We start from the raw sequence: 21537 nt of genomic DNA, 5'->3' as shown, positions 1-21537 counted from the left end.
ATCAGAATTAAGTTTATTGCTGTCGTCAGGTAGAATTCTGTATATCTAACAGTAAATAAAAGTTGAAGGGAGGCTAGCCGAGTCTGACTTTCTGACCAATCAGAGCCGTCTGTTGTATAGCGACATGATATGTTGTGTAGCCTGCTAACGTCAAAGACAGTTGAGAGAAACGCCAATGTAGGGCCAAGAGAATATACTGCAATATCAAGGGCCGAATATAGGCTACATTTTATTACTCTCTGAAGTGATCAACTCGTGATTAATCTGTAAAATACAATACACAAACAAAAAACACTGAATTACAGTTTTTATATTTTATTGTTTCAGATAACATTATCATGACCATGCTAACCATGCACAATGTCTACAGAAATGATGTCACTTAAAGAGTAAATCTAGTTGTGAAAGATTGTTCATATGTGTTTGAAAAGACTGGTTATATGAAAATTTTCTTTGCACTTATTTGCTTTTCCTCAAGCTCAGTACCCTTTGCAAAAACAAACAACAACAACAATTTCATTAAATGTAGAACAGCTGTTTGAATTTGCAGATATAGTGTATGGCTACATCACCTATACAGTGATTCAGAAAGCTTAAACCGGGTTATGCATTGTCTGAGAAACACGTCACTTTATAAAGTGACAAAATAGTATGTTGTAATATCATATTTGTTTGCAGCGTGGAGGAAATTATGCATTTCGAAACAAAGGTTCAAGTATTACAGGTCACATACAACAGTACCAGTGGCCAATCGGAAACAACAAACTTACTCTGTGAAATGTTCAGGAACACAAATAAAGTAACTATCAGTCCCCCATAAGGCATCTCTACTAAAATGACATTTAGACATAGCACAAGAAATGAACATTTTCAGTTATTTTCAATTTTAGGAATTGCTCAACAAATAAACAGGAGAAAATTCCTATACATGACCACATGAAGGGAGAAAAACAGCATCTTTATAGCTACAGGGTACATTTACTTATGTTGATTGTTACGCAGTAATACCTACCTGGAAACGTTTCCACATAGCAAGGCACACCCACAGAAAATAATGTTTTAAATGACATGAAGTTGCTGAGCTGTCAGTATTTTCGTCATAAAACCTCCATTTAATCAATCATTAAAAACAGGCGTCTTGCCACTGAAATAAACCTTTACGAATGCAGTACTGTACTGTATATTTCGGCAAAAGTCAGAGTTAGCGATCCACTGCAGGCTGCGACAAACTTGTAGTGATATATAATCATTTTAGTGTAACAACATTCAAGTTGACAGCTTTGAACCAATCTTTCACACTCGCGTGCTGTTAGAAACTCCCAGTCAGGGACCAGAAGGATTCAAGGGAATTGTCTCATTGCAAAGAGAAAAAACCCTAATCAGCCCTGATCAGACTTCGATGTAAATCCTTTACATCTCAGCAAAACCAAACATCAGTACATGCATGAGTAACATTACCTGGACATTTTCGAAGTATTCAGAATCAGGCTGTCGTGAAAGTGAGTCATGCTTTTCCCAGCTACACACTGGGTTACACTGACAGGCTCAAGAGGACGTGTGGAGAGACAGAGGTACAAATGCAGTCATCGCAGCTCTGAGCAGGTTTTATTATTCCAGTAATGAGACTGCACTGGGGGGACTAAAGATTCTTTCCAAGCTACAGTACCTTAGCAACAGTGTGTTTTCTCTAAATTCCTATAGCCAAAACCCTGATATTATTTCACATATTCAGACACACCCTCTCTCCATGCACAGACGCACACTATGCTATGCTATCAGCTATGTGATTAGAATATAGGCGATGTGTTCTATTGCAAGTCAATGTTTATATATATATTTTAAATGTAATTTCTATGGCTCTATTCCCATAAATGTAATGACACTGGGCAAAAAAATGTGACACACTGTGAGGTGTATGTATGTGAGGGGCGGGAAGAGAGAGAAAGAAGGCAAGCGAGAGAGGGAGAGAAAGAGAGATTAATAGACTACTGGATGCTAAGTTTATTTGAGGACGAAGGCGACATCCCAATGAGCTTTGAGTCTGACATGGGACTAACAACACCCTCAATGAGGTTCTTGTTGCAGTCGCCAATGTTGCCGTCAGACGACAGTTTGGGGAAGGTGACGCCGCCTGTCAGGTCCAACAGATCTTCTAGAGCACGGGTGTTACTCAGGCCAATGTGCTGGACTTCGTTGACAGGCGAGAACTCTTGGATTGAGATCAGTTCTTCCTTTGAAGCTGGGCTGAAGTATAACATTTAAAGAGTAATTACTTATAATATCTACATCCCTTGAATTTGGCTTTGGTGTATATGATGTAAAGTTGTTAAATTATTCAAAATCAGCGCCTCAGATGAACTTTACTCAGTCACTCACCTGACCTCCATGGACTGCACCTCATCACATAACCCCGTCCTCTTCACATCCAGTGGCTCCAGCTTGATGATTGGCGGTGACAGGTGTCCCAACGGCAGGGGTGTAACTGGGGGTCTGTTAACCTCCACCTGGGACCCTCCTTTATCTTCCCTCTCAGCTGCTGACACATGCGGGCTTTGTTGTTTGCTTCCCTCAGCAGTTAGACGGCTACTTATCAAGGCACTTCCTTTACCCTTCAGTGCTCCATTCATCATAGCACCCTGCTTTTGGTTGGCTTTGGCACCTGCTCTCAGCTTGGTAGGCTCTTTATTAATTTGATCTGTGGCTTTTACAGTTTCTATGTGCTGCCTGTTCACATTCATCTTCACTTCACTTCCCCGCTGCTTGAGATCACAGGCCTCGCTTCCTTTGTTAAGTTTGCTGTCACACTCTTCACTGGTTCGTTTGGTGTCAGGCCTCTTCTCAGGAACACTGTGTGTCGGTGTGACTTGATGAGTGTTGTTTTTATTTTGCACACTCTTCTGATTGTTCATCTGTGCCGCTGCTTCTTTCTTCACCAGGGCACATTCCTTCGTGTTGACCTGGACTGTGACCAGCTCTTTAACCTGAAACTCAACATTTGTGGATGCTTGCTCTTTCACCTGAGCATTAGTTTGAACAGTCTTTATATCCCCTGTGGAGAATAAACAGAAATCACAGTGGGCTTCACTTTATTTGGACTGTCCAGTTAACATAAACTAAATTTCAAATCATCAATGTGTCCAAAGCCTGTCTTGCCTGAATGGCAGTAAATGGCACACATTTAACTAATAATAAATATTGACATTGGCTCAAGTGGAAAAACCATAGACTTTATGTAAAAATATATGGCTTCACCCAACATATTCATTGGGTGAAGCCAATGTGGAAGTGCCAGAAAACCTGTAATCTCTCATCACCAGCAGAGGGCGACTCCACTGGTTGCAAACGTTTTTGAGAAAATCATTCTAATTCTTACTTGAAGTAACGTCAGTAAATTTTTGAGTTTATGGTCTCACTCCCTAGTTTCAAGTCACCTTCAATAAAGCATGTTTGTAAATCATTAGATGATAAAGCGATATGTATTGGAAGATTAGATATACGGCGTGATTGACTGCTGATTGCTAGTACCGTCAAATAGGTGCAGGTCGCAGATGTAGGTGGACGTGTAGTGGTGTGAGCTCTCAGTCAGGCCCACCCCCGCTCCTCCAAATATGGTTAATTCTGGTTTCAAAAAAACAAGATGGCCTAGGCTTCAAAACGCCAGTTCACAAACCAACGGGTGACGTCACGGTAGGTTGCCACTTGGTTAAAAACCCAGATGAGTAGACTATTAACACAGGACAGTTCAAGTACTGTGTTGGCTCACAGTCAGAGCAATCCCCTGTAGAGAGAACTGAATAATTCTTTCAAGGGCACTCACAAGGGCAGCTAATTTTACAGTCAACCCCCCTGGTACCGCTCTGCAGTAAAAGGTTCCCTATCAGCAACAAGAGTATAGTCCTTGGCTGCAGCTCCATATTCCAGAAAACATTGTAAAACCCCAACTAAAGTTGCTTTTAAAACACGGCCCAAAGCACAAAAAATGTACCAGTGCACAATTTTGCTTGGCCAACTTAAGCTGATGTGGATCACTGCGGTTCACTCATGTGAATAGCCAATGCAGAAGTACCAGGGTTATTACATAACAAGACAATTACAAGTGTGCTGGGGGAAGAAAAACAAATATTGGCAGCTGTCTCCTATGGAGATTTCACACAAGCCAACTCATAAAAATGTAGATTTCTGCCACACATGCTCAAAATAAGCGAATAAATGAATCAGATCAAAAACTGCACATGCCCTGTTTGCATTTTTACAGCTGCAAGGCATAGAAGCGAGTCATGGAGTGAGCACGAACAGCAAAGCAAACGGGAGTTATTTCAAGAGTGACGAACACACTAACCTGGTGGTGAGACGGACTTCGTCTCCACCTGCTCCTCCTGATTCAGTGCAGAGGAGAGATGATAAGTCAACATTCGTGGTAATCAGGACACAGAACCAAAGTATCACCAACAATATAATTTAATAAAGATAAGAGCAACGGAAAGTCAAGGTTTTAATAAATTAAAGGTTGGGGGGGGAGTCTTAATCGCATGATGAGCAGGTGCTTAAAGGCAGCGGGTCTACTGTGCGAGAGCAGAAGGTGTCTCTTACAGTACCTTCAAGTCAGCTTCACCCTTCCTCGTTCTCTTCATGATCTCCTCAATTCTCTGCAAAGATAGATCAACGCGTAATCACTTTGTGAACTTTCCAGAACTGTCCACAGTTTAGAATATTTCAAAGTGCAACATGCAGTCAGCGCTGGGACTGTCCTTTCTGGGGGATTTTAAAATAACCTTTTTTCTCAGTTGCCTCTCCTCCTCCTCATGTTGCTTCTGCAGGTCTCTGTCTTGCCGCTGGCGCTCGGCGTCCTCTTGAGCCTGGACTTTTTCTCTCTGTCAAGGTCAAGATGAACATACAGTTTAATTTACAGAATTTGCAGAGATTCACCTGAAACTATTAAGGTTATTAAGATCACTAACCTCTTTGTCCATCTGGGTGTTTAGCTCCCTCTCCTGCTCCTCCTTCTTTTGTTTCTCTTCTTTTTGTTTCAGCCGGTGAAGATCTTCCTCATTCTTCCCCTTTTCCTTTGCTTGTTGAGCCTTCAATTCTTGCTGCCGCTGCTCCTGTGCGAGTTGCTTCCTGAGCTGCTCATCCTTTAGTCTGATTGGCAGGTACATACACTTGTGAATCACATTTTTAAAAAACAACTCTCCCACTATTTAAAACTGTCTCTAATCCATGGTTTGTTCACCAAACTCACCTTTGTTCTTCCTCTTGTTCACGTTTTTTCTCCTCCAGTTCTTTCTGAGCTCGAGCCTGACGCCGACGCTCTGCCAGCAGCCTGGTCGCCTCCTCTGCATTTGTTGTGCCAGCTGCCACCTTCCCTGTGCATGGTGCTGCTTCTGTCGCACAGAGACAGACTGGAGTAAGAATCATCCAAAGGATTTTGAGTGAGGTTAACAAAATGAATACTCTGCTGTAATCACCTTTTTTCTTGTCTTCATCCTGAACAACGCTCTGTGTCTTCTTCTCTGAGGAATCCACTTTGGGAGACACGTGGTCCTTTCTGTCAGGGGACTGGTTGTTTTCACATGTGTCGCCTTTGAGGCGCTTGTCAGACTTTTCACCCTTAGAAAACTTTGTTTTATTGATCTCAGTGTTGGCCACGTTCTTCTCAGCTTGTAAAGATGGATTTGTGCCGCTCGTGTCCTTTTTTTTTTCCAATGGGGTCTCAGCTCTGGATTGATCACTTTGTTTTTCCACCTTCTTGTTTTCTGCTTTCCTGTCCTCACTTGACACGTTTGGACGATGTCTTGTTGGTGAGCAATGGTACTGATGTGCATTGCTCGGAGACGGGGCGCGTATCTTAGACGCCAGCCTGAACACACATACAGATGTTTGGTTTAAAGAACTCAATTTCATGAAAGGAGTCCCAGCTAAAAACTGCCATTGTCCATCATTTCAAATCAATAACAAATAAGATAATCTTACTTGGAGGTAGTAGGCGAAGCCAAGTGCCGGGTGACACTAGCAGGGGATTCAGATCTTCTCACAGGTGATCCGCAACCTGGTGATGCAGTTCTTCTCTCTCTGCGCAGCCGGTCTTTCTGTAAACAGTGTTATAGTGAGTCAATTAATCAATAAGATCTTCCGGCATGTATCCATCCGTGTTTGACTCTCACAGATATTATGTAAGCAGGTCAGGGTTACGGGGACCGACCTTGGGGGTGTTGGGAGTGGACTGAGAGCCTCCCTGAAGGCCAGCTCTGTTGTGATCTGCAGGGTTCAGCGAGCTGCAGAAAGGCGACCTGTGAGGACTGCAGGGTGCTGCAGGATGACAAACAGGATGCTTATCAAACCAAATGATGGCACATGAGGAGGGAGAGGGGGACATTAATACAGTAGAGCCAGGGGGAAGGGGTTGTCTGGACAGTGTGTGTTGCATTCACAGATTCCTATTTTGCAGCCAGCGCTGGTGACGCTGCAACATATTAATATGTTGCATTTTAAGCAACAATCTTAGATAAATATAGTAGGGATATAGACATTCATAGTGATAAGTACATTTGTCTTTGATTAAAGTTGTGGTACTCAGTTTTTGGTTTTGAGAAAAGCTGCAAAATAACAGTTGAAATGCATGAAATTATAATATGTCTCAGCATCACGTGTTATTCAGCCTGGAAGATTTAACTTATTTGCTTTTTTTGCAGCAGTAGTTAAAATGCATGGTGAACTCCCAGTCAGCTCTTTCCTGTTGGACTGTCTGAAACTCAAACAGAGTTTGAGGGAGACAGACGACAGAAAACGGTGCATTGATGGAAGATCAGGTCAGACTGGGCACGGTGGGATATTGAACGCTGACGGGTTCAACCAACAGTTCAACAGAATGGAGTATGTCAATGCCCCAGTTAGTCAGTTTTCAAAAGTAATCATTTAATTTGTTTACTACAATGCATTATGATGCAAGCACACACATGTCCGCATAGTGGCTGTCAGCAATAATCCCAAAACCCAACTCCCAACATTTACTTACAACGGCAACATATGAAAACACACAGGTCTTGTTCAAACTCACAATCACAAAAGCAAAGGACCTAGACATGGAAAACATCACATAACACTATAAGAAGTTTTCTTGCCACCTCTCGTAACTTCTCATCCATCTGTCGCCATCTGTAAAGAGTAATCTCTGAAGATGGCAGCCACCTCAGGGGGATGACGGCCCAAGCGTCTATTTTAGTGCACATATTTCTATTCTAGGTAATTTGGGACAATTCTCCAAAACTGTCAGCTCCCATGGGATTCGGAGTCAACAGCACTTATCTGCTTTTCGTTTTGGAAACTCTAATCCCAAATTATAATAAAGAAAAAATGAAACAGATAACGGATCCTCCTTACACATCTACGCACTGTTAGAATAAAACCCCTTGGGAAGGAGATCATTGAGATTTTCTAGTCATTTTATCCAGTGACCTTTGGCCTGTTTGTAATTACAGCGATGTCACTAATCTGGGGCAACTAATCCAGAGGGTTGACCTCTGGACCTCTGAAATTTCACAGAGTTTTAGAAAACAAGTTTCTCAGTAGCAAGATTCACTCTATGAAATAGCTGATGCTGCTGCATTTTTCTTTTTGTACTTGTTCTGCATGGTGGAGCTGTACTGCAAAGTCTGCCACGACAAGAGAGGAGAGAATGAACCTCTTGCCAGAATATGAGGTGTTAAGGAAAAATATTTTTGGTTTGATCTTGTCTGAAAATTGGTTCGACCATATTAAGACTGTCACTTTAGGATGAATATTAAGAAATATTTTGGTGTGAAACGAGCACACATTTCAATAATAAGTCAAAGATATATGACATTGCAGTAAATCACAAACACAGCAAACACAATTAAGCCTGCGGTGCATACAGATTACATGTTACTTGTATTGCATCTGCACCTTTAAAAGCTTAACATGCACGCATCACAGGAAGAGCACACATTTGCCTTTGGTTTAAGTTTGAATTTAGAAAACAGACAAAGGCAAACCAACACAAACATGGTAACTGTTGGATGAACGGGAGGGGGGGGGGGCTTAACTTTACCAGATTCGCTGACAGCAGGAAGGGGGGAGGCAATGCCATGGGAAAAGGCGGAGGCAGCAGAGAAAGGGAGTGGGGCATTCTCACTGTCACCTATATGGGCAGCAGGCGGAGCAGAGCAGAGCAGACAGAGCATTATGAACAATTCATCTGAGCAGTTCCTCATCCAGCTGTAGAGACCTGGATGGGAGTTACCATACCAGCAGGGATGTCGTGATGAACTGTAAGTAATTCTTCTTTTTTTTTTTTGACCGATTAAAAGCCACAATTTGTAGTTTTAGAAAACATGCCAGTGTTGGGATAAAATAAAAAGACAATCAAAACCAGAAATGTCTTTAACATGTAGTTTAGTTCGACATCGACACCAACGCAGATATGTTACTCCATCCTGTCTCTGTGGGAAACCAGAAACACATTTATGCTCATGCGTACTTCAGCAGCAAGGCCATCACCAAAAGTCAGGCCAGAGGAGACTCTCATTCTCTTTTTCTCTCTCTCTCACACACACACACACACACAGACACACACACACAGACACACACACACGCTCTTTGTGTCACGGTATCTCACAGAAAAATACAGCAAAATGCCATTCTTCCCGCGTAAAAACGCAATTCGTCCATTTCCTGCTGTGTCAGGTCATTCACATTTGTCTAAAACTCTTCTGCCTCCTACGTTTCCACAACAATCTCTGTTTGCATCTAGAAGCGCTCTCCTTACCTGCTCCTGAAGGGCAGCCCCGGCCCCAGCGTTTGGTCCTCTGCTCCAGCAGAAGGCTTCGCTCAAGAGAGCGTTTCATCAGGGCCTCCAGTCGCTCCTGAAAGCAACGCAGCAGAACCCACTTTCAATTAATAACACTGTCCCTTCACCGCTGGCTTTGCTTTTATTTGTAGGGTTAGGGTTAGACATGATATGTCTGTGTATTTTATATAGACTATGTTCACTGAAGAAATATGTAAAACTATGTGATCACAATTCTTTTGTTTTCATCAGCTGACCCTGTCCTCCTCGAGCTGCTGCCTCCTCTTCTCCTCCACTGCAGTTCTGCGGTGCTCCTCTTTCTGCCTCTGCTCCTCCAGCCGCCTCCAGCGTTCCTCCACCGTGCGCTCGTACTGCAGCCGAGCTCTGCGCTCCTTCTCTCTGATTAGCTGCTCCCGGCCCGCTGGAATGGACAAGACATTTCATTTGACACAGGTTATCAAAAAAAAGTATGTTTTAAACTCACAAAAATGATATGTGAACCTGTGTGTGTTACGGTGAATTTGATTCTGTCTGACAGTACACACTTTAGACTAAATCAGCAGGATATAAATCCTTGTCACCATGCAAGAGCTAGAGGGTTAACTATGAGTGTGAGACCTACTTTTGTCGACTGTTCTGCGATACTGCCACATTCTCTTAAGTGACAATGCTCGTCATATCAGAAAGTCAGTGAACTCAACATGAATCCACTGTTGGATAGAAAAGCCCCTGTGTGGCCAATTAAACAGTGTAGACAATAGACTTTGCAGGCAAACTGCACAGAAACAGAAACCGGCAGGCATTTCAAAGCACCTCAGTTCATAAAATCAGCCTCTGTAGTTCCACTTGTGCCAAACCAAAACCAGCACGTCACTTACCCAGACTTCTCTCCCTCTCCTCACGTCTCTCTTTGGCTAACCGCATCCTGTCGTCTGTCTTCATGTAACCCTCCACAACTGAAAGAAGAACGCAGTTGTCACAGAACAAAATCAAAAGGCAGTGGCAACGCACCCACATCAGAGGAAAGAGAAGCAACTGTAAGACTTACTTTGTTTACCTGCATTGTTTACTGCCACATGTGAGGGGGACGGGTGTCCGTTCATTTGTGGCTTTTTCTCTGTGTTAGATGGAGCTGGAATCCCCATGACCGAAGGAGAGAGAGCACACTCAGCTTTGTCTAAAAACGCATGACATCAGTATCATCACAGTGCTGAGCCGCAAAGCCGCTTTGCTACCACCAGAGGGAAACATCCCCTCTGCTCTGCAATAGGTGAATTACGTTGCAAAAAGCGAAGTATCAGCAGGCCAAGGGCAAACTGCAGCAATACGCAGGAGAAGGGTGGAAACTGCCCTTGATGTGATAGTCGCCTCTATAGAATCACATTATTCAATCTATAAGTATGCAATATACGAAAGCATTGTGCAGTAGGTGATTTCCATCCAGATGATGACAGGAAAGTGTGACTTGTGAGAGGATTACTCACTGGTTCTTCCAGTTCGGGCCGGAGAGCTGTGAGCGTTTGTCGGAGATCTCTTGTCAGGAAGTAGAGTGACGGATGGTGGTGTCATCTTTTCACCTGGCACACAAAGCAAATTCAATACTGCGATCAAAGAATGCAATGTTGTTTAGATCAGTACAGTGTTGAGTCCATCAAAAATATCAGAAACCACAATGGCTGTGGATGGTGTGAATGGATAAGCTTGATGGTACATGGCCAGTGTGTGTGTGTGTGTGTGTGTGTGTGTGTGTGTGTGAGTGTGTGTGTGTGTGTCATATATAAGGGAGGAACGTAACATCACACCTTAACTAAATAAATAGTACACATATAGTGACAGAGTGCCTCTATGACAGAGTTCAAAAGGTTAATTCCACAAATTCACGCAATCAGTGTGTGTGTGTGTGTGTGTGTGTGTGTGTGTGTGTGTGTGTGTGTGTGCACACGCACTGTAAGCTAAACAGCCCAACAGCTGCTTTACTTGGTCCAGTGAATTACTGTTTTCAGTCAAAGCTTTTATTGTGTGGTGAAACCTGACAGACGACCCGACACTTAAACGTGGCCTGGCAGTCAGGAGAGCTGCTGCTGCTGCTTATTTCACTTTCCTCATATTGACCTAAACCTTTTACGCTCAACTGACTTGACTAAATGTATCACTGAACTCATTCGTCATGCTTAACTGGCCATTCAACATTTTCCATAATGACATGTGTTATTGATCAGTGGCCACATGGGTAGTCTAATGATCCAGGGTGTATTAACTGCAGCTTGTAAGACTTTGAGGGGACTAGGACTCGTTGTTTAAGTGTATTCCGGGGTTCGGCATTTGTCTTTATAATAGAAGATTTTCAACTACCCAGTCCTTGCATCTTTTCCAGTACATTCTCAGTCAAACAGTGAACTCCTGTAAAAGGGGCAAGAGTCACTTGTATCACGTTTGATTTGCTTTCTTTTCTTTCAGGGCATGGAGAGTGAATAAAAAGTGAAAGTTTCATTTCCTCCTGCTCTGCAAAGTGAATGACCCCCAGTATCCAACACACAAAGTCATCCACCATTATTTAGAAGCTCTTAAATTTAGTATAATCCACGGGACTGTCCTGTGTCATCTACGCATCAGTCCAGTCTCCCTCTCTCCACCCATCTGAACCCTTTTATCCGATTCAATCACGTCAAAAATGTCAACACACTCAGCCTGGTTTAACTTGGAAACGCTGATATGAAGGCAACATATGAGAAAGTGAAGCTCACACAATGACAGGAGACTGAGGCGACCCAGTTCTGTTTCTCTCACTTTCTGACGTGATGACAAACCACCAGGCCTCGACGTGATTTGGTTTTGTTTGATACTAAATACAAAAAAAAAAATCCCCCTCTGCATCTTTGCTCTGTGCCATGCACCTGCTCCATTGAGAACAAACAGCACTGTTTTTATTTGGCAAATAATGAGAGAGAGAGAGAGAGAGAGAGAGAGAGAGAGAGAGAGAGAGAGAAAAGCAGTGGAGCCGGATCATCGCTGCACAAACCGCGGTGGAAATGTCAGTTGCGTCATTCGTGAGTCTGCAGCGCAAACGCAACAACAGTGCGCCCGTTCGGTGCGACGCTGCCAGCCGAGCCGCAGAGAGCGCCGACCTTACCTGTTACTGCGCCGGATGATGCGACTGTTTTCGCCATGGAAGCTGCCACGAGCAGGATGCAGCCGGATGTGAGCAGGAGGACGCGCTGTCACCAACGACCCTCGGCGGTGATGCCAGTGCTGCGCCAGTGTGCGCTTCTCTCCATCAATGAGCGCAGACACAGCGGGGAACAGGACACAACACAAGCAGGCACCGTTCAGCTCAGTGGTCCGGAGGTCATGGCGGAGGCTGCAGATGATGACGAGGGCTCAGCACAGCAGTGTGCTCTGGATGTGGCGAGGAGAGAAATGATGCACCGAGGTGATGGTGCGCACACGACCGGGTTTACTATCGAGCGACCACCTCACTGGGCGCTGCAGCGTCGAAAGCCCGCCCCGATGCAAAGGCTTATTCACACATTACCGGTGGGAGGCGGAGACAGACCTCCTCCTCTCTGCACACTGCTCAGCCAGGCCCCAACCAAATCCAGCCAGTATGGTGATGACAGGAGGAAAGAAACTGTCTATAGGCCTATACTGCTGGGATATAGGCTGATAACAAATTACATTGAGTTTATTCATTAGGCCTACACAAAAGGGATGCCACATGTCACATCTAGAATGGAGACGCTGTGCAGCAGTATCTGTCTTATTTTAGACGCAATGCTACTGAAAATAAACCTTGATTCGATCCCTTCACTATTAAATCTCAACTCTTAAAAAAGATGCTTTGCAACATTTTTGTTGAACAGTGCAAGTACAGGTTCTAGCCCGTTGAGCCTGAGCAGAATGTTCTGGGAGAGCCGTAACTGAAAAGAGAAGGATGAATGATTTGTGCAAACGAGCTGAATTTTACACCTATATACAGATGCACTTGTCTGCCAGGCACAGGTTTATGCTATCACAGCTATAAACATATGACACATTTACAAGTCCACACATGGATGCCATCAAAATACAGTATGTGGTCATGGCAAAAGCCTTTAACGGGTTTATGGCTGGTTAAAGCACTGTTGGGCCTTGGGACTAAAATGTGGCCCATGGGCTTCAATGTCTTCCCCATCCTTCCAACCCTCTGTGCTCTGAGTTGATGCTGGGCTACATCATCATCATCATCATCGTCATTGTCACTCCACGGTTGTATCAGTCTGTTCAGAGTTCAGACCAGAGATGGCAGCAGCGCCTTTTTCCTGCCGTTATTGACGACAGCGAAGAAGAGTGAGCGGAACCGGAAGTTCGCCGCCTGACAGAAGGACGGAGAGCAGCTGAGCCAACTGTGTGAGCTAGCCGAGGAAAGATGCTGGCCAATATCTCCAACGTGCTGAGAGCCTGCGCTCCGAGAAATGTAAGTGCACACAGTTCGAAGTGTGGACTGTCACGGGCGAACACCACATTACAGGGTTCTTCCTCAAACTTCCCGAGTTTACCCAAAACAGGACGGTCCTCGCAGTACTGACCTTGTGAGGCCGAATGATAGCTTGTGTGGCTAACGGGGAAAACTCAACTCGAGAGATGTCCAATAACTCTGACAGCTCTTTAAATGGTGCATACGCTGTATTCAGTTGTACTCGTGGATTCGCGTCATGGAGCCAGTAGTGTTGTTATCATAATAGGAGTTTTGTGAAAACGGACAGTTAATATTATTAACGAGCAAAAAAATGGCAGCTCATTGTGGAGTCTAAGTGGTGGAGTCTTAAACAATAGGCTAAGACTAAGATTCATTTCCTAATGACACCTTGTGATAAACTGTCTGGTACTCTAACATAACAATTAGTTTTATTGTTATTGTTAGAATTACAAAAAAACACCTAAACTGGCAGGTGAAGTTATCAGAACACTAGCTGGAAGGATTTCCTGGAATGTAAAAAAAAGAAAGAAAGAAACTGGGATATATTGACATACACAGTTTTACTTCATTTACAATATTAAGATTTATCACAATTAGGAAATTGAGCTGGTGATGGTGACTTGATAACTGACCATTGTACTGCACTCAAAAAGAAAAAAACCTTTATTAAAATACAAATTTACAGGCCAATTATTTGACACAATTATGCTTGTAGTTATTTGTGCCAGGTTAATGTGTCGTTAAAGGGCCTAATCTTTATATATATGAGGATAACATTTTTTTGGGTATCAATATATTTGCATTTGTGCCGTTAGGAGCAGTGTTTATTTGTTCTCTGTTGTTACACAAACATTACGTCTCACTAACCAAAATGGGATTTCAGGTCTGATACTGATCTGTACTGTTTTGGTACTAACCAAAATGTGCCTGAAGCACAGAGAAAAACTGAAAGCTGCTTTTAAATGTCTCTTCAGAATCTATATCTATATGAACATATCTGTTGTCAAAATAAAAATATTTGATATACGAGAACTTATTTTGTTACATAGAAAAACTTGTTTGTATTCTTTAAAGTAAGAAGATATATCAAATTTGTCTTGATACTGAAACTTAATTACTCAGAAATATCAAACATTATCAGATTTGAGAGCTTGTCTATCCATGATATTTTAAAATCATCTTCTCTCCCATGTCAGGGAGCTGCAGCAGTGATGTCAGCACGCACATATGCTGACTTCACAACGCAGGCTACCTTTGAAGTGAAGGTAAGTTGTATTTTTTTACTAAAGTGTTCGAAGCACTTGTGAGTTTGTGTTGTGAGTTATAATGGATTTTCCCCCTTCCCTCTAGAAATGTGATCTCCACAAGCTGGACGAGGCCCCAGCGACTCAGGTGGTAATGACTCGTGACGAGGGTCTGCAGTACTACCGCACCATGCAGACGATAAGGCGTATGGAGCTGAAGGCAGATCAGCTGTATAAGCAGAAGATCATCAGAGGGTTTTGCCACCTCTATGATGGCCAGGTTGAGTGAAATACATATATATATTTTTTCAAATCAAACAAAATGTATAGAGAGTTTCATCCCAGTTTCAGGGTCATGTTTTATGTTCTCCACCATAAGATGAGATCACTCCAATGAGATTAGTAAATGGAAAAGTCTGTGTTAAAATACAACACTTTACTTATAACCAGATAGACACAGATTAGTGTTATTGAGTAAATCTCCACACATGTAGGCTCACAGACAACATGTCAAGCTTTGTTCTCTCCTCGTAGGAAGCTTGTGCAGTTGGTATTGAAGCGTCGATTAACTTGTCAGACCACTTGATCACTGCGTACCGTGCCCACGGTTACACTTACACCAGAGGAGGGACCGTGAAGGAGATCATGGCTGAGCTCACTGGTGAGTCTGCAATGCTCAGACAAATCTGAGACACTTTCATTCACAGGACAATTTTGAGCTCCTATCATGTTGTACAAATTGTTTACCTTTTTTTCTTTGACCTCAATTCACTTGTTTTTAATATACAGGCAGAAGAGGGGGTATTGCAAAGGGCAAAGGAGGCTCGATGCACATGTACGTTAAACATTTCTACGGAGGAAATGGAATCGTTGGAGCTCAGGTACATCGCCAAAGTCTACTTGCAGGGTGTTTGATGACAAATATTTTGTGTTTCTTTTTCCTCATAGTCTCTTAACTGACTATTTGGTGATCGTGTACAGCTATATGTTATTAGAAAGGAGTGATGATTAGATGGAAAATCACTGACTTACATGTTGTATAAATCTACATACGCCAGTTTGTTGTCAGTTTGATGTAATTGTGAACTTGGACATAATAAGTGGGTCTTGTTTTACAGTGTTTACTGATATTGTGGAAATATAATGTAAATATAAGTAATTTAGTCTCACATTGACACTTGTCATAATAATGTTTATCTGGCATGACTGGTGCCAGGGATGCCATTCTGCTTGAAATATCGTGGCAAGAAACCAGTTATTGTGCTGTTGTAATTTGAAAATATTTCATGGTCAATACAACATAACCAGAGACATATCTCGATTCTCCACAGGTTCCCCTTGGTGCTGGTGTGGCTCTTGCCTGCAAACATCAGGGCAAAAACCAGTTATGTGTCTGTCTCTATGGTGATGGTGCTGCCAACCAGGTATGGCACACAACTCTCTGCAGAAGTTTGTTCAGTTACTGGTCGTGTTCGGTAGCAGCATCATTCAAAATTAGGGGGAAAAGACGGAGGTTTAATTCAACTTTGTACTTCATTAAAATCCATTCATATGTTCCAACCTGCTTATATTGTTCATGGTGGCAGGGAGTAAGCCCCTAAATCTGCACACATAAACTGAACTTGGCAGTTGTGCTGCCCTTTCATCAAGAAATTAGACCAGCAACTTTTCTAATAAATGCGTTACATTAAACTTTATAAATTTAGTTAAGTTAGACCTGCCACGTAGGGTTTTGTTGGTCTCCGTTTGTATCCGAGCTGCTTATTATCTTAAGCTGTTTTCAGACATGAACTCTGGAAAAATTTGGAAAAATGTAGTTTGCTTTGTAGCAGGAGAATGTCTGAGTGATACGTGATCACATCAACAGGAACAAGTGGGAAAAGTTCTGCAAAATGTCCGAAGCAACATTGGACAGTTGCGTTCTCACACCCAGCCCCTCCAGATTATTTCGGGAAAATGTCTGGACTTCAGTGCATGTCTGAATGCAGCTTCATAAACATTGTGTAACTGAGCTAACCTAGGCGGCTCATTACCCACCTTCCAAACTCAATGCAGGAACCAAACTTTACCATAAGGAGGGAAAATGTTGCAACTTTCCAAAAACTAAACAAGGATAGATAAACACTCTCTAAATTCCCTTTAAGATAATATCCCCTTTGCTAAGTTCATCTAATGTAAACTATCAAAATCTTCAAAAAACAATTAGTATCTTTTTGTTTCATTATAATAAAAAAAGTCCTCTGTGTTCTTCACAGGGTCAGATCTTTGAGACCTACAACATGGCAGCTCTTTGGAAGTTGCCCCTCATCTTCATCTGTGAGAACAACAGGTACGGTATGGGAACCTCTGTGGAGCGAGCTGCCGCCAGCACAGACTACTTCAAGAGAGGAGAATTCATCCCTGGTCTGCGGGTACTATTCTGACTCATTCCTTTGAATCTTTTTCTCTGCTGATAAAAGAAAAATATTATATCTGTTAATTATGTATCATAGACGGAATTCAGGAAAGGTCACTTCATCATGAGTTATTGGATTCAGACTGATTGGGGAAAAAATAGCAATTTGATTAATTTAAAAATAAATCTACAACATGATAAAGTGTGCAAAAATACAAATGTCTTACTTTCTGAAGTCACTGTACAGTTCACCACCCCGTATCTACAGTATCTTGAAAGTTGTCAGTTAATCACTGCCACTTTTTTTTAATTTTTTCCACCTGGTAGACGTGATGTGAAACTTGATTTCATAAAAATTAGAGCAGTATTGTCTTTTTTTGTCAATTTTATTAGTTTATAGTTTAAATTACTGTAATGTTTTTCCTGAAAGGTTCATATAGTAATTCAATTAAATATGGGGATTTTTGTGTGTGTGTGTGTGTTCAGGTGGATGGGATGGACGTTCTGTGTGTTCGGGAAGCAACCAGGTTTGCTGCTGATCACTGCCGATCTGGAAAGGTAAGATAGAAAAAAATTGAATAATATCAAACAGGCAATGTGATTTTAATCTTCTCATCTGAATTATGTTTTACCAACTTTCCCCAAGGGTCCCATTCTCATGGAGCTCCAGACATACCGCTACCATGGACACAGTATGAGTGATCCTGGTGTCAGGTAAATGATCACCTTGGCCCTTTTCTTACAAATTCAATCTCTGCAGTCTGCATGTATAGTCCTGCGAAATTAACAATAATAATTTGATCTACCAATGTTATCCGCACTGTGCTTGCCCTGGCCTCTGCCACTGTCCCATAGTAGTCTTCATGTATTCTCCTTCCCGCTGTAGTGGACTTGCAATGCCCTGCCCTGAAGGATGGACTGACCACAGACACTAATATTGGTTTTGGCTACAGCAGCTTAAATTCATATTGGACGATGAGAAATGTAAACACATCACTGATCACAGCAAAGTTATTTGCTGTGTTATGCTATTAATACACAAAAAACATTGGATCATTCCAAAAGTTTTAAAAGGATTGTTAACGTCTTTTTTCATAATCACCCAAAATCAATTCCCTTCGTAGGAGTTCTGTCCCCCCCCCCCCCCCCCCCCCCAAATTATGTGATTTTTTCCAAGTGATTGTATTAGTGCATCCCTACAACATCCCTGCACCCTTCTTTGCCCTCTCAGCTACCGCACACGAGAGGAGATCCAGGAGGTCCGCAGCAAGAGTGACCCCATCTCCCTGCTGAAGGATCGCATGCTCAGCAACAACATGGCCAGCGTGGAGGAGCTCAAGGTAGGAAATACTTTTAGTTTGTGAAATGAACACAAAGAAAAAATTACCGAAACCTCTGAGACCATGAATCCAGCTAATAATATTAATAACAAAGCACAACTAGAATCCTGTTTTTCTTTTATGGAAATGACTAAATTCAGTATACGTGAATTCAGGTCAATGGTCAGTTGTATTAGCCAGAAATGTAAATCTTACCTGAGGAAGTGAGCTGCACTATTTAGATAAGGGGAAAGAGATGCATATTTAAAATTTGTGCGCTCAAAACATGACACAAATGTTATTTGTTAACTGATCGAAGTGCACATTACCATGACTTTGACTGTTTTGATCACTACTTGTGATTTGGAAATATAATGAGAGAGCTAGAAAAAGGATTTCTGCCACAGTCTTCTCTTGAGTTGAGGGATGTTGTTAAATGGTTCATACACAAATTTGCAGTATATTGTTATAACACAAGAGTGCGCTGGTCTCACTGGATTGACTTCTGTCTCATCTCCCCTTGTGAGCTCCGCTGAGAGCACCACAGCACCAATACTGTAGATGACTCTCAGTCTGTCAGAGACTGTCCAGTTTTAAGGCCACAGTTTAACATGTTTTTAGTTTCCATTTGATTTGGAAAATGGCAAAAATTAAAGATGCCACTTTTTGTGAAACCCATTTGTCTGCTGCAGTAAATACTTAAAATACAGGTGGCTCAGTGATTCAATATCAAGTAAAAAATATAAGTAAACATGATATCTTTTCTATTCGTAATGTATTAAAACTATATAATTTGCCACAAACAGCAAACAAATATAATTCTCTGCCTCGTCTGTGTTGTGTCTGTAGGAGATCGATATCGAGGTGAGGAAGGAAATTGAAGATGCTGCTCAGTTTGCCACCACAGATCCTGAACCTCCACTGGAAGAACTGTGCAACCACATTTTCTTCAACAGTGCAGCGGTGGAGGTGCGCGGCACGAACCCGTGGTCCAAGCTGAAGTCTATTAGTTAAAGTTCCACCTCGTCTCTTCACCGCCTCTTCCACTCTGTAATATATTGACTCCCCCTAACCCCCCAGATATACGCACACATCATACAATGTACCATCTGGTGCCTCGGACCCACATTCATCAACGAGTAATTACATTTAAACAGCAGGGGCAATATTCACAAACATGTTCAGAGAATTAAACGGACAAAGATTGTCACAGTGTTCTGACCATCTCATGAAACTCCCTCATGTTTATTTATTTTTCATACGAGCTTTCATTTTATGTTTAGTAAATAAAATCACCATCCATTGTTGGGTTATTAAAAGTCATGTTTGAAGTATATACATTAAATGTTACAAAATCATTTCAAAGGGAAGCTCTGGAATTTCCTTGAACTTTGGGATCTCATAATTAAGCACTTCATATTTTTAAATTTCAGAGGGTTTTGTAAATCTGGCCCCAACTCAATACACTAACTGTAGCATATTCTAAATTTCCTTGTTTGATGTTTAATTTGGTCAATTTTTGAGGTGTAATTTAACAAATGTTCATCCATCACTGTTCATCTCAAAAATAGTCTATGAGCTGTAAAAATGGAGTGTACATTATAAATAATTCAGTTTGAGTTAAGCTGTTCTTGTTACAAAGAGACCATACATGTAAATGGGAGCTTGGTAAAGATTGTTATTACTATCAACATTCTTCTTTTGTCTCCAAATGTTTTCTTTCTATATAATATATATATATATAAGAAAGGGTAAAGAATACCAAGGGGAAGGTTGGAAATAATTGATCTTGCCAAATCAAATGCGTGCCTGAGAGGTGTCCTGTAGATTAGAGGATGAACGCATGGTCTCGTGTGTGTGTCGCACTCCAAGCTGAGCGGGAGATTCTGTGCAGCTCAAAGTCAGCTGAAGAGGGTTGTTCACAGTGTGCGTTGACATTCATGTGGTTATGTTGCAGGTGCTCGGGTGCCTTTTTGGGGGTTTTCATGACACAGATATCAACAGGCTTTTAATTCAAGAACTTATTCCATTACTAATATGCACATATATGTTTTGGTGTCAACCATTGATGAATGTAAACATTGTGACTTCTCGTCTGAACACTTCAGCTCAGCTTCACTACTCCCAAGCAGAGATACTGGTGCATCTTTAGCGTTGTGTGCCACTTGTACGTTTCCCCTCAGAAGGTGTCTTGTGATATTTCCACACATCAGCGGTGGCCCACTATTGGCTCATTCATGTGCAGGAATATATGGACATGATTTTGAATTTCAGTCAGTTTTTTTTTCCTCATGTTCTTAGACACATTATTGCGACAAAACTGACACTCCATTTAAAGTGTGGCAGCAAGGAAGGGTCTGTTGTCTGCAATATGATAAGTAGCTTACAAAAAAAGATTGACTTAAACTTAAAATGTCCATACCTGTATTAATTGAAAATGCCCACAGTGTGATATGATTTGCTGTAAACTGTTACATTGAGGGTGGCGGAGGGCACAAGGAAACGCTCCCTGGAAACATTGGTTTTATGTGAGCCAATAATAAAAAGACTCAAACTGTTCTGCAGTCTCTTCTATGTCCATATATGAAGATGTTGAGTAAATTGTCTACAAAGTACTTTGGTGAATAGTGGTCAGTGCTCATTACTTTTTTAGGAAAGTGGTTTATAAATGCAATTTACAACCTTTATATCCTTTCATTTTCTCGGTAGCACCCTTGTCCTTTTTGGATCTTTTTACTTTTCTGTGCTCATGCCGTTATTCTCTGGTTTGGTAGTCGGAACAAGAAAAATAAACAGTCTCTTTAGAGTCTAAAGAGACTGATTATTTTTTGTTTTAAGTCCCAGTGTTTCTCTTAGACTCAGACTTAGAGTCTGGTATTGCCCACATTCTAAACCACCTCTGAATGAAACTGTCCCCCTTCATTATTGATCATCTCACTTCGGTAAAATGAGGGAGAAAAATATATTTTTTTAATTTTGTCAAATGTTTATCTTATCACTAGGAACTGGGGGAGAAGAACAGGAAAGAAGATGTATTGATGCTGAAATTGCAACAAAAAAAAAAATAGGACCGTGACCATTAAGGAGGATGCAGCTGAGAGACTGGGCGCTTCCTTAAAAGAAGGAAACGTGAGTTGTGGAGGCAGCAAAAGATACTATTTATTTATTTATTCATTTTATTTATCATGCTGCTTATTCACTGAAGGATACCGGCATGTTAAATAGAAAACATACGTTGAGCCATGAGCTAATCGTCTCCAGGAGAGGGCAGTCACGCTACAATAAGGGAGCGGGCTGCTGCAAAAAAATGTGACCGTAGA

General features: G+C 41.9%; 2 protein-coding genes and 1 long non-coding RNA gene across 6 annotated transcripts; 2 read left to right on the top strand and 1 right to left on the bottom strand.

Moving 5' to 3' along the window:
• Window positions 1-299: 299 nt before the first annotated feature.
• On the bottom strand, window positions 300-12071 carry map7d2a (MAP7 domain containing 2a). Of its 4 annotated transcripts, none has more exons than XM_035625762.2 (18): window positions 11934-12071; window positions 10288-10380; window positions 9852-9935; window positions 9682-9759; window positions 9061-9224; window positions 8783-8879; window positions 8066-8155; window positions 6200-6306; window positions 5971-6086; window positions 5466-5857; window positions 5240-5381; window positions 4959-5139; window positions 4773-4871; window positions 4596-4646; window positions 4340-4376; window positions 3526-3618; window positions 2377-3049; window positions 300-2244 (listed from the first exon to the last, which is right to left on the bottom strand). In XM_035625762.2, the coding sequence occupies exons 1-18, from the start codon at window positions 11968-11970 to the stop codon at window positions 1986-1988; spliced, it is 2793 nt and encodes a 930-aa protein (XP_035481655.2). In that variant the 5' UTR covers window positions 11971-12071; the 3' UTR covers window positions 300-1985. The 4 variants fall into 4 exon arrangements, with proteins under 4 accessions (XP_035481655.2, XP_035481656.2, XP_035481658.2 ...); XM_035625763.2 differs by having other exon boundaries at window positions 9861-9935; XM_035625765.2 differs by lacking the exon at window positions 3526-3618.
• LOC118300914 lies at window positions 9767-11975 on the top strand. The gene is made up of 3 exons (XR_004790179.2): window positions 9767-9840; window positions 9930-10073; window positions 11261-11975. It is a non-coding gene; the product is annotated as an uncharacterized LOC118300914 (long non-coding RNA).
• Window positions 12072-13103: 1032 nt separating the features above from the next.
• Window positions 13104-20776, top strand: pdha1a (pyruvate dehydrogenase E1 subunit alpha 1a). The gene is made up of 11 exons (XM_035625777.2): window positions 13104-13256; window positions 14456-14524; window positions 14610-14783; window positions 15038-15164; window positions 15293-15384; window positions 15835-15927; window positions 16759-16914; window positions 17385-17456; window positions 17545-17612; window positions 18130-18238; window positions 19067-20776. Exons 1-11 carry the CDS (start codon window positions 13209-13211, stop codon window positions 19229-19231), a joined length of 1173 nt encoding a protein of 390 aa, XP_035481670.1. The 5' UTR covers window positions 13104-13208; the 3' UTR covers window positions 19232-20776.
• Window positions 20777-21537: the final 761 nt, after the last annotated feature.

This window comes from Scophthalmus maximus, chromosome 2 (genome assembly GCF_022379125.1).
Source record: "Scophthalmus maximus strain ysfricsl-2021 chromosome 2, ASM2237912v1, whole genome shotgun sequence".
Classification (NCBI taxonomy): domain Eukaryota; kingdom Metazoa; phylum Chordata; class Actinopteri; order Pleuronectiformes; family Scophthalmidae; genus Scophthalmus; species Scophthalmus maximus.
This window is presented reverse-complemented; position numbering and strand designations above follow the sequence as displayed.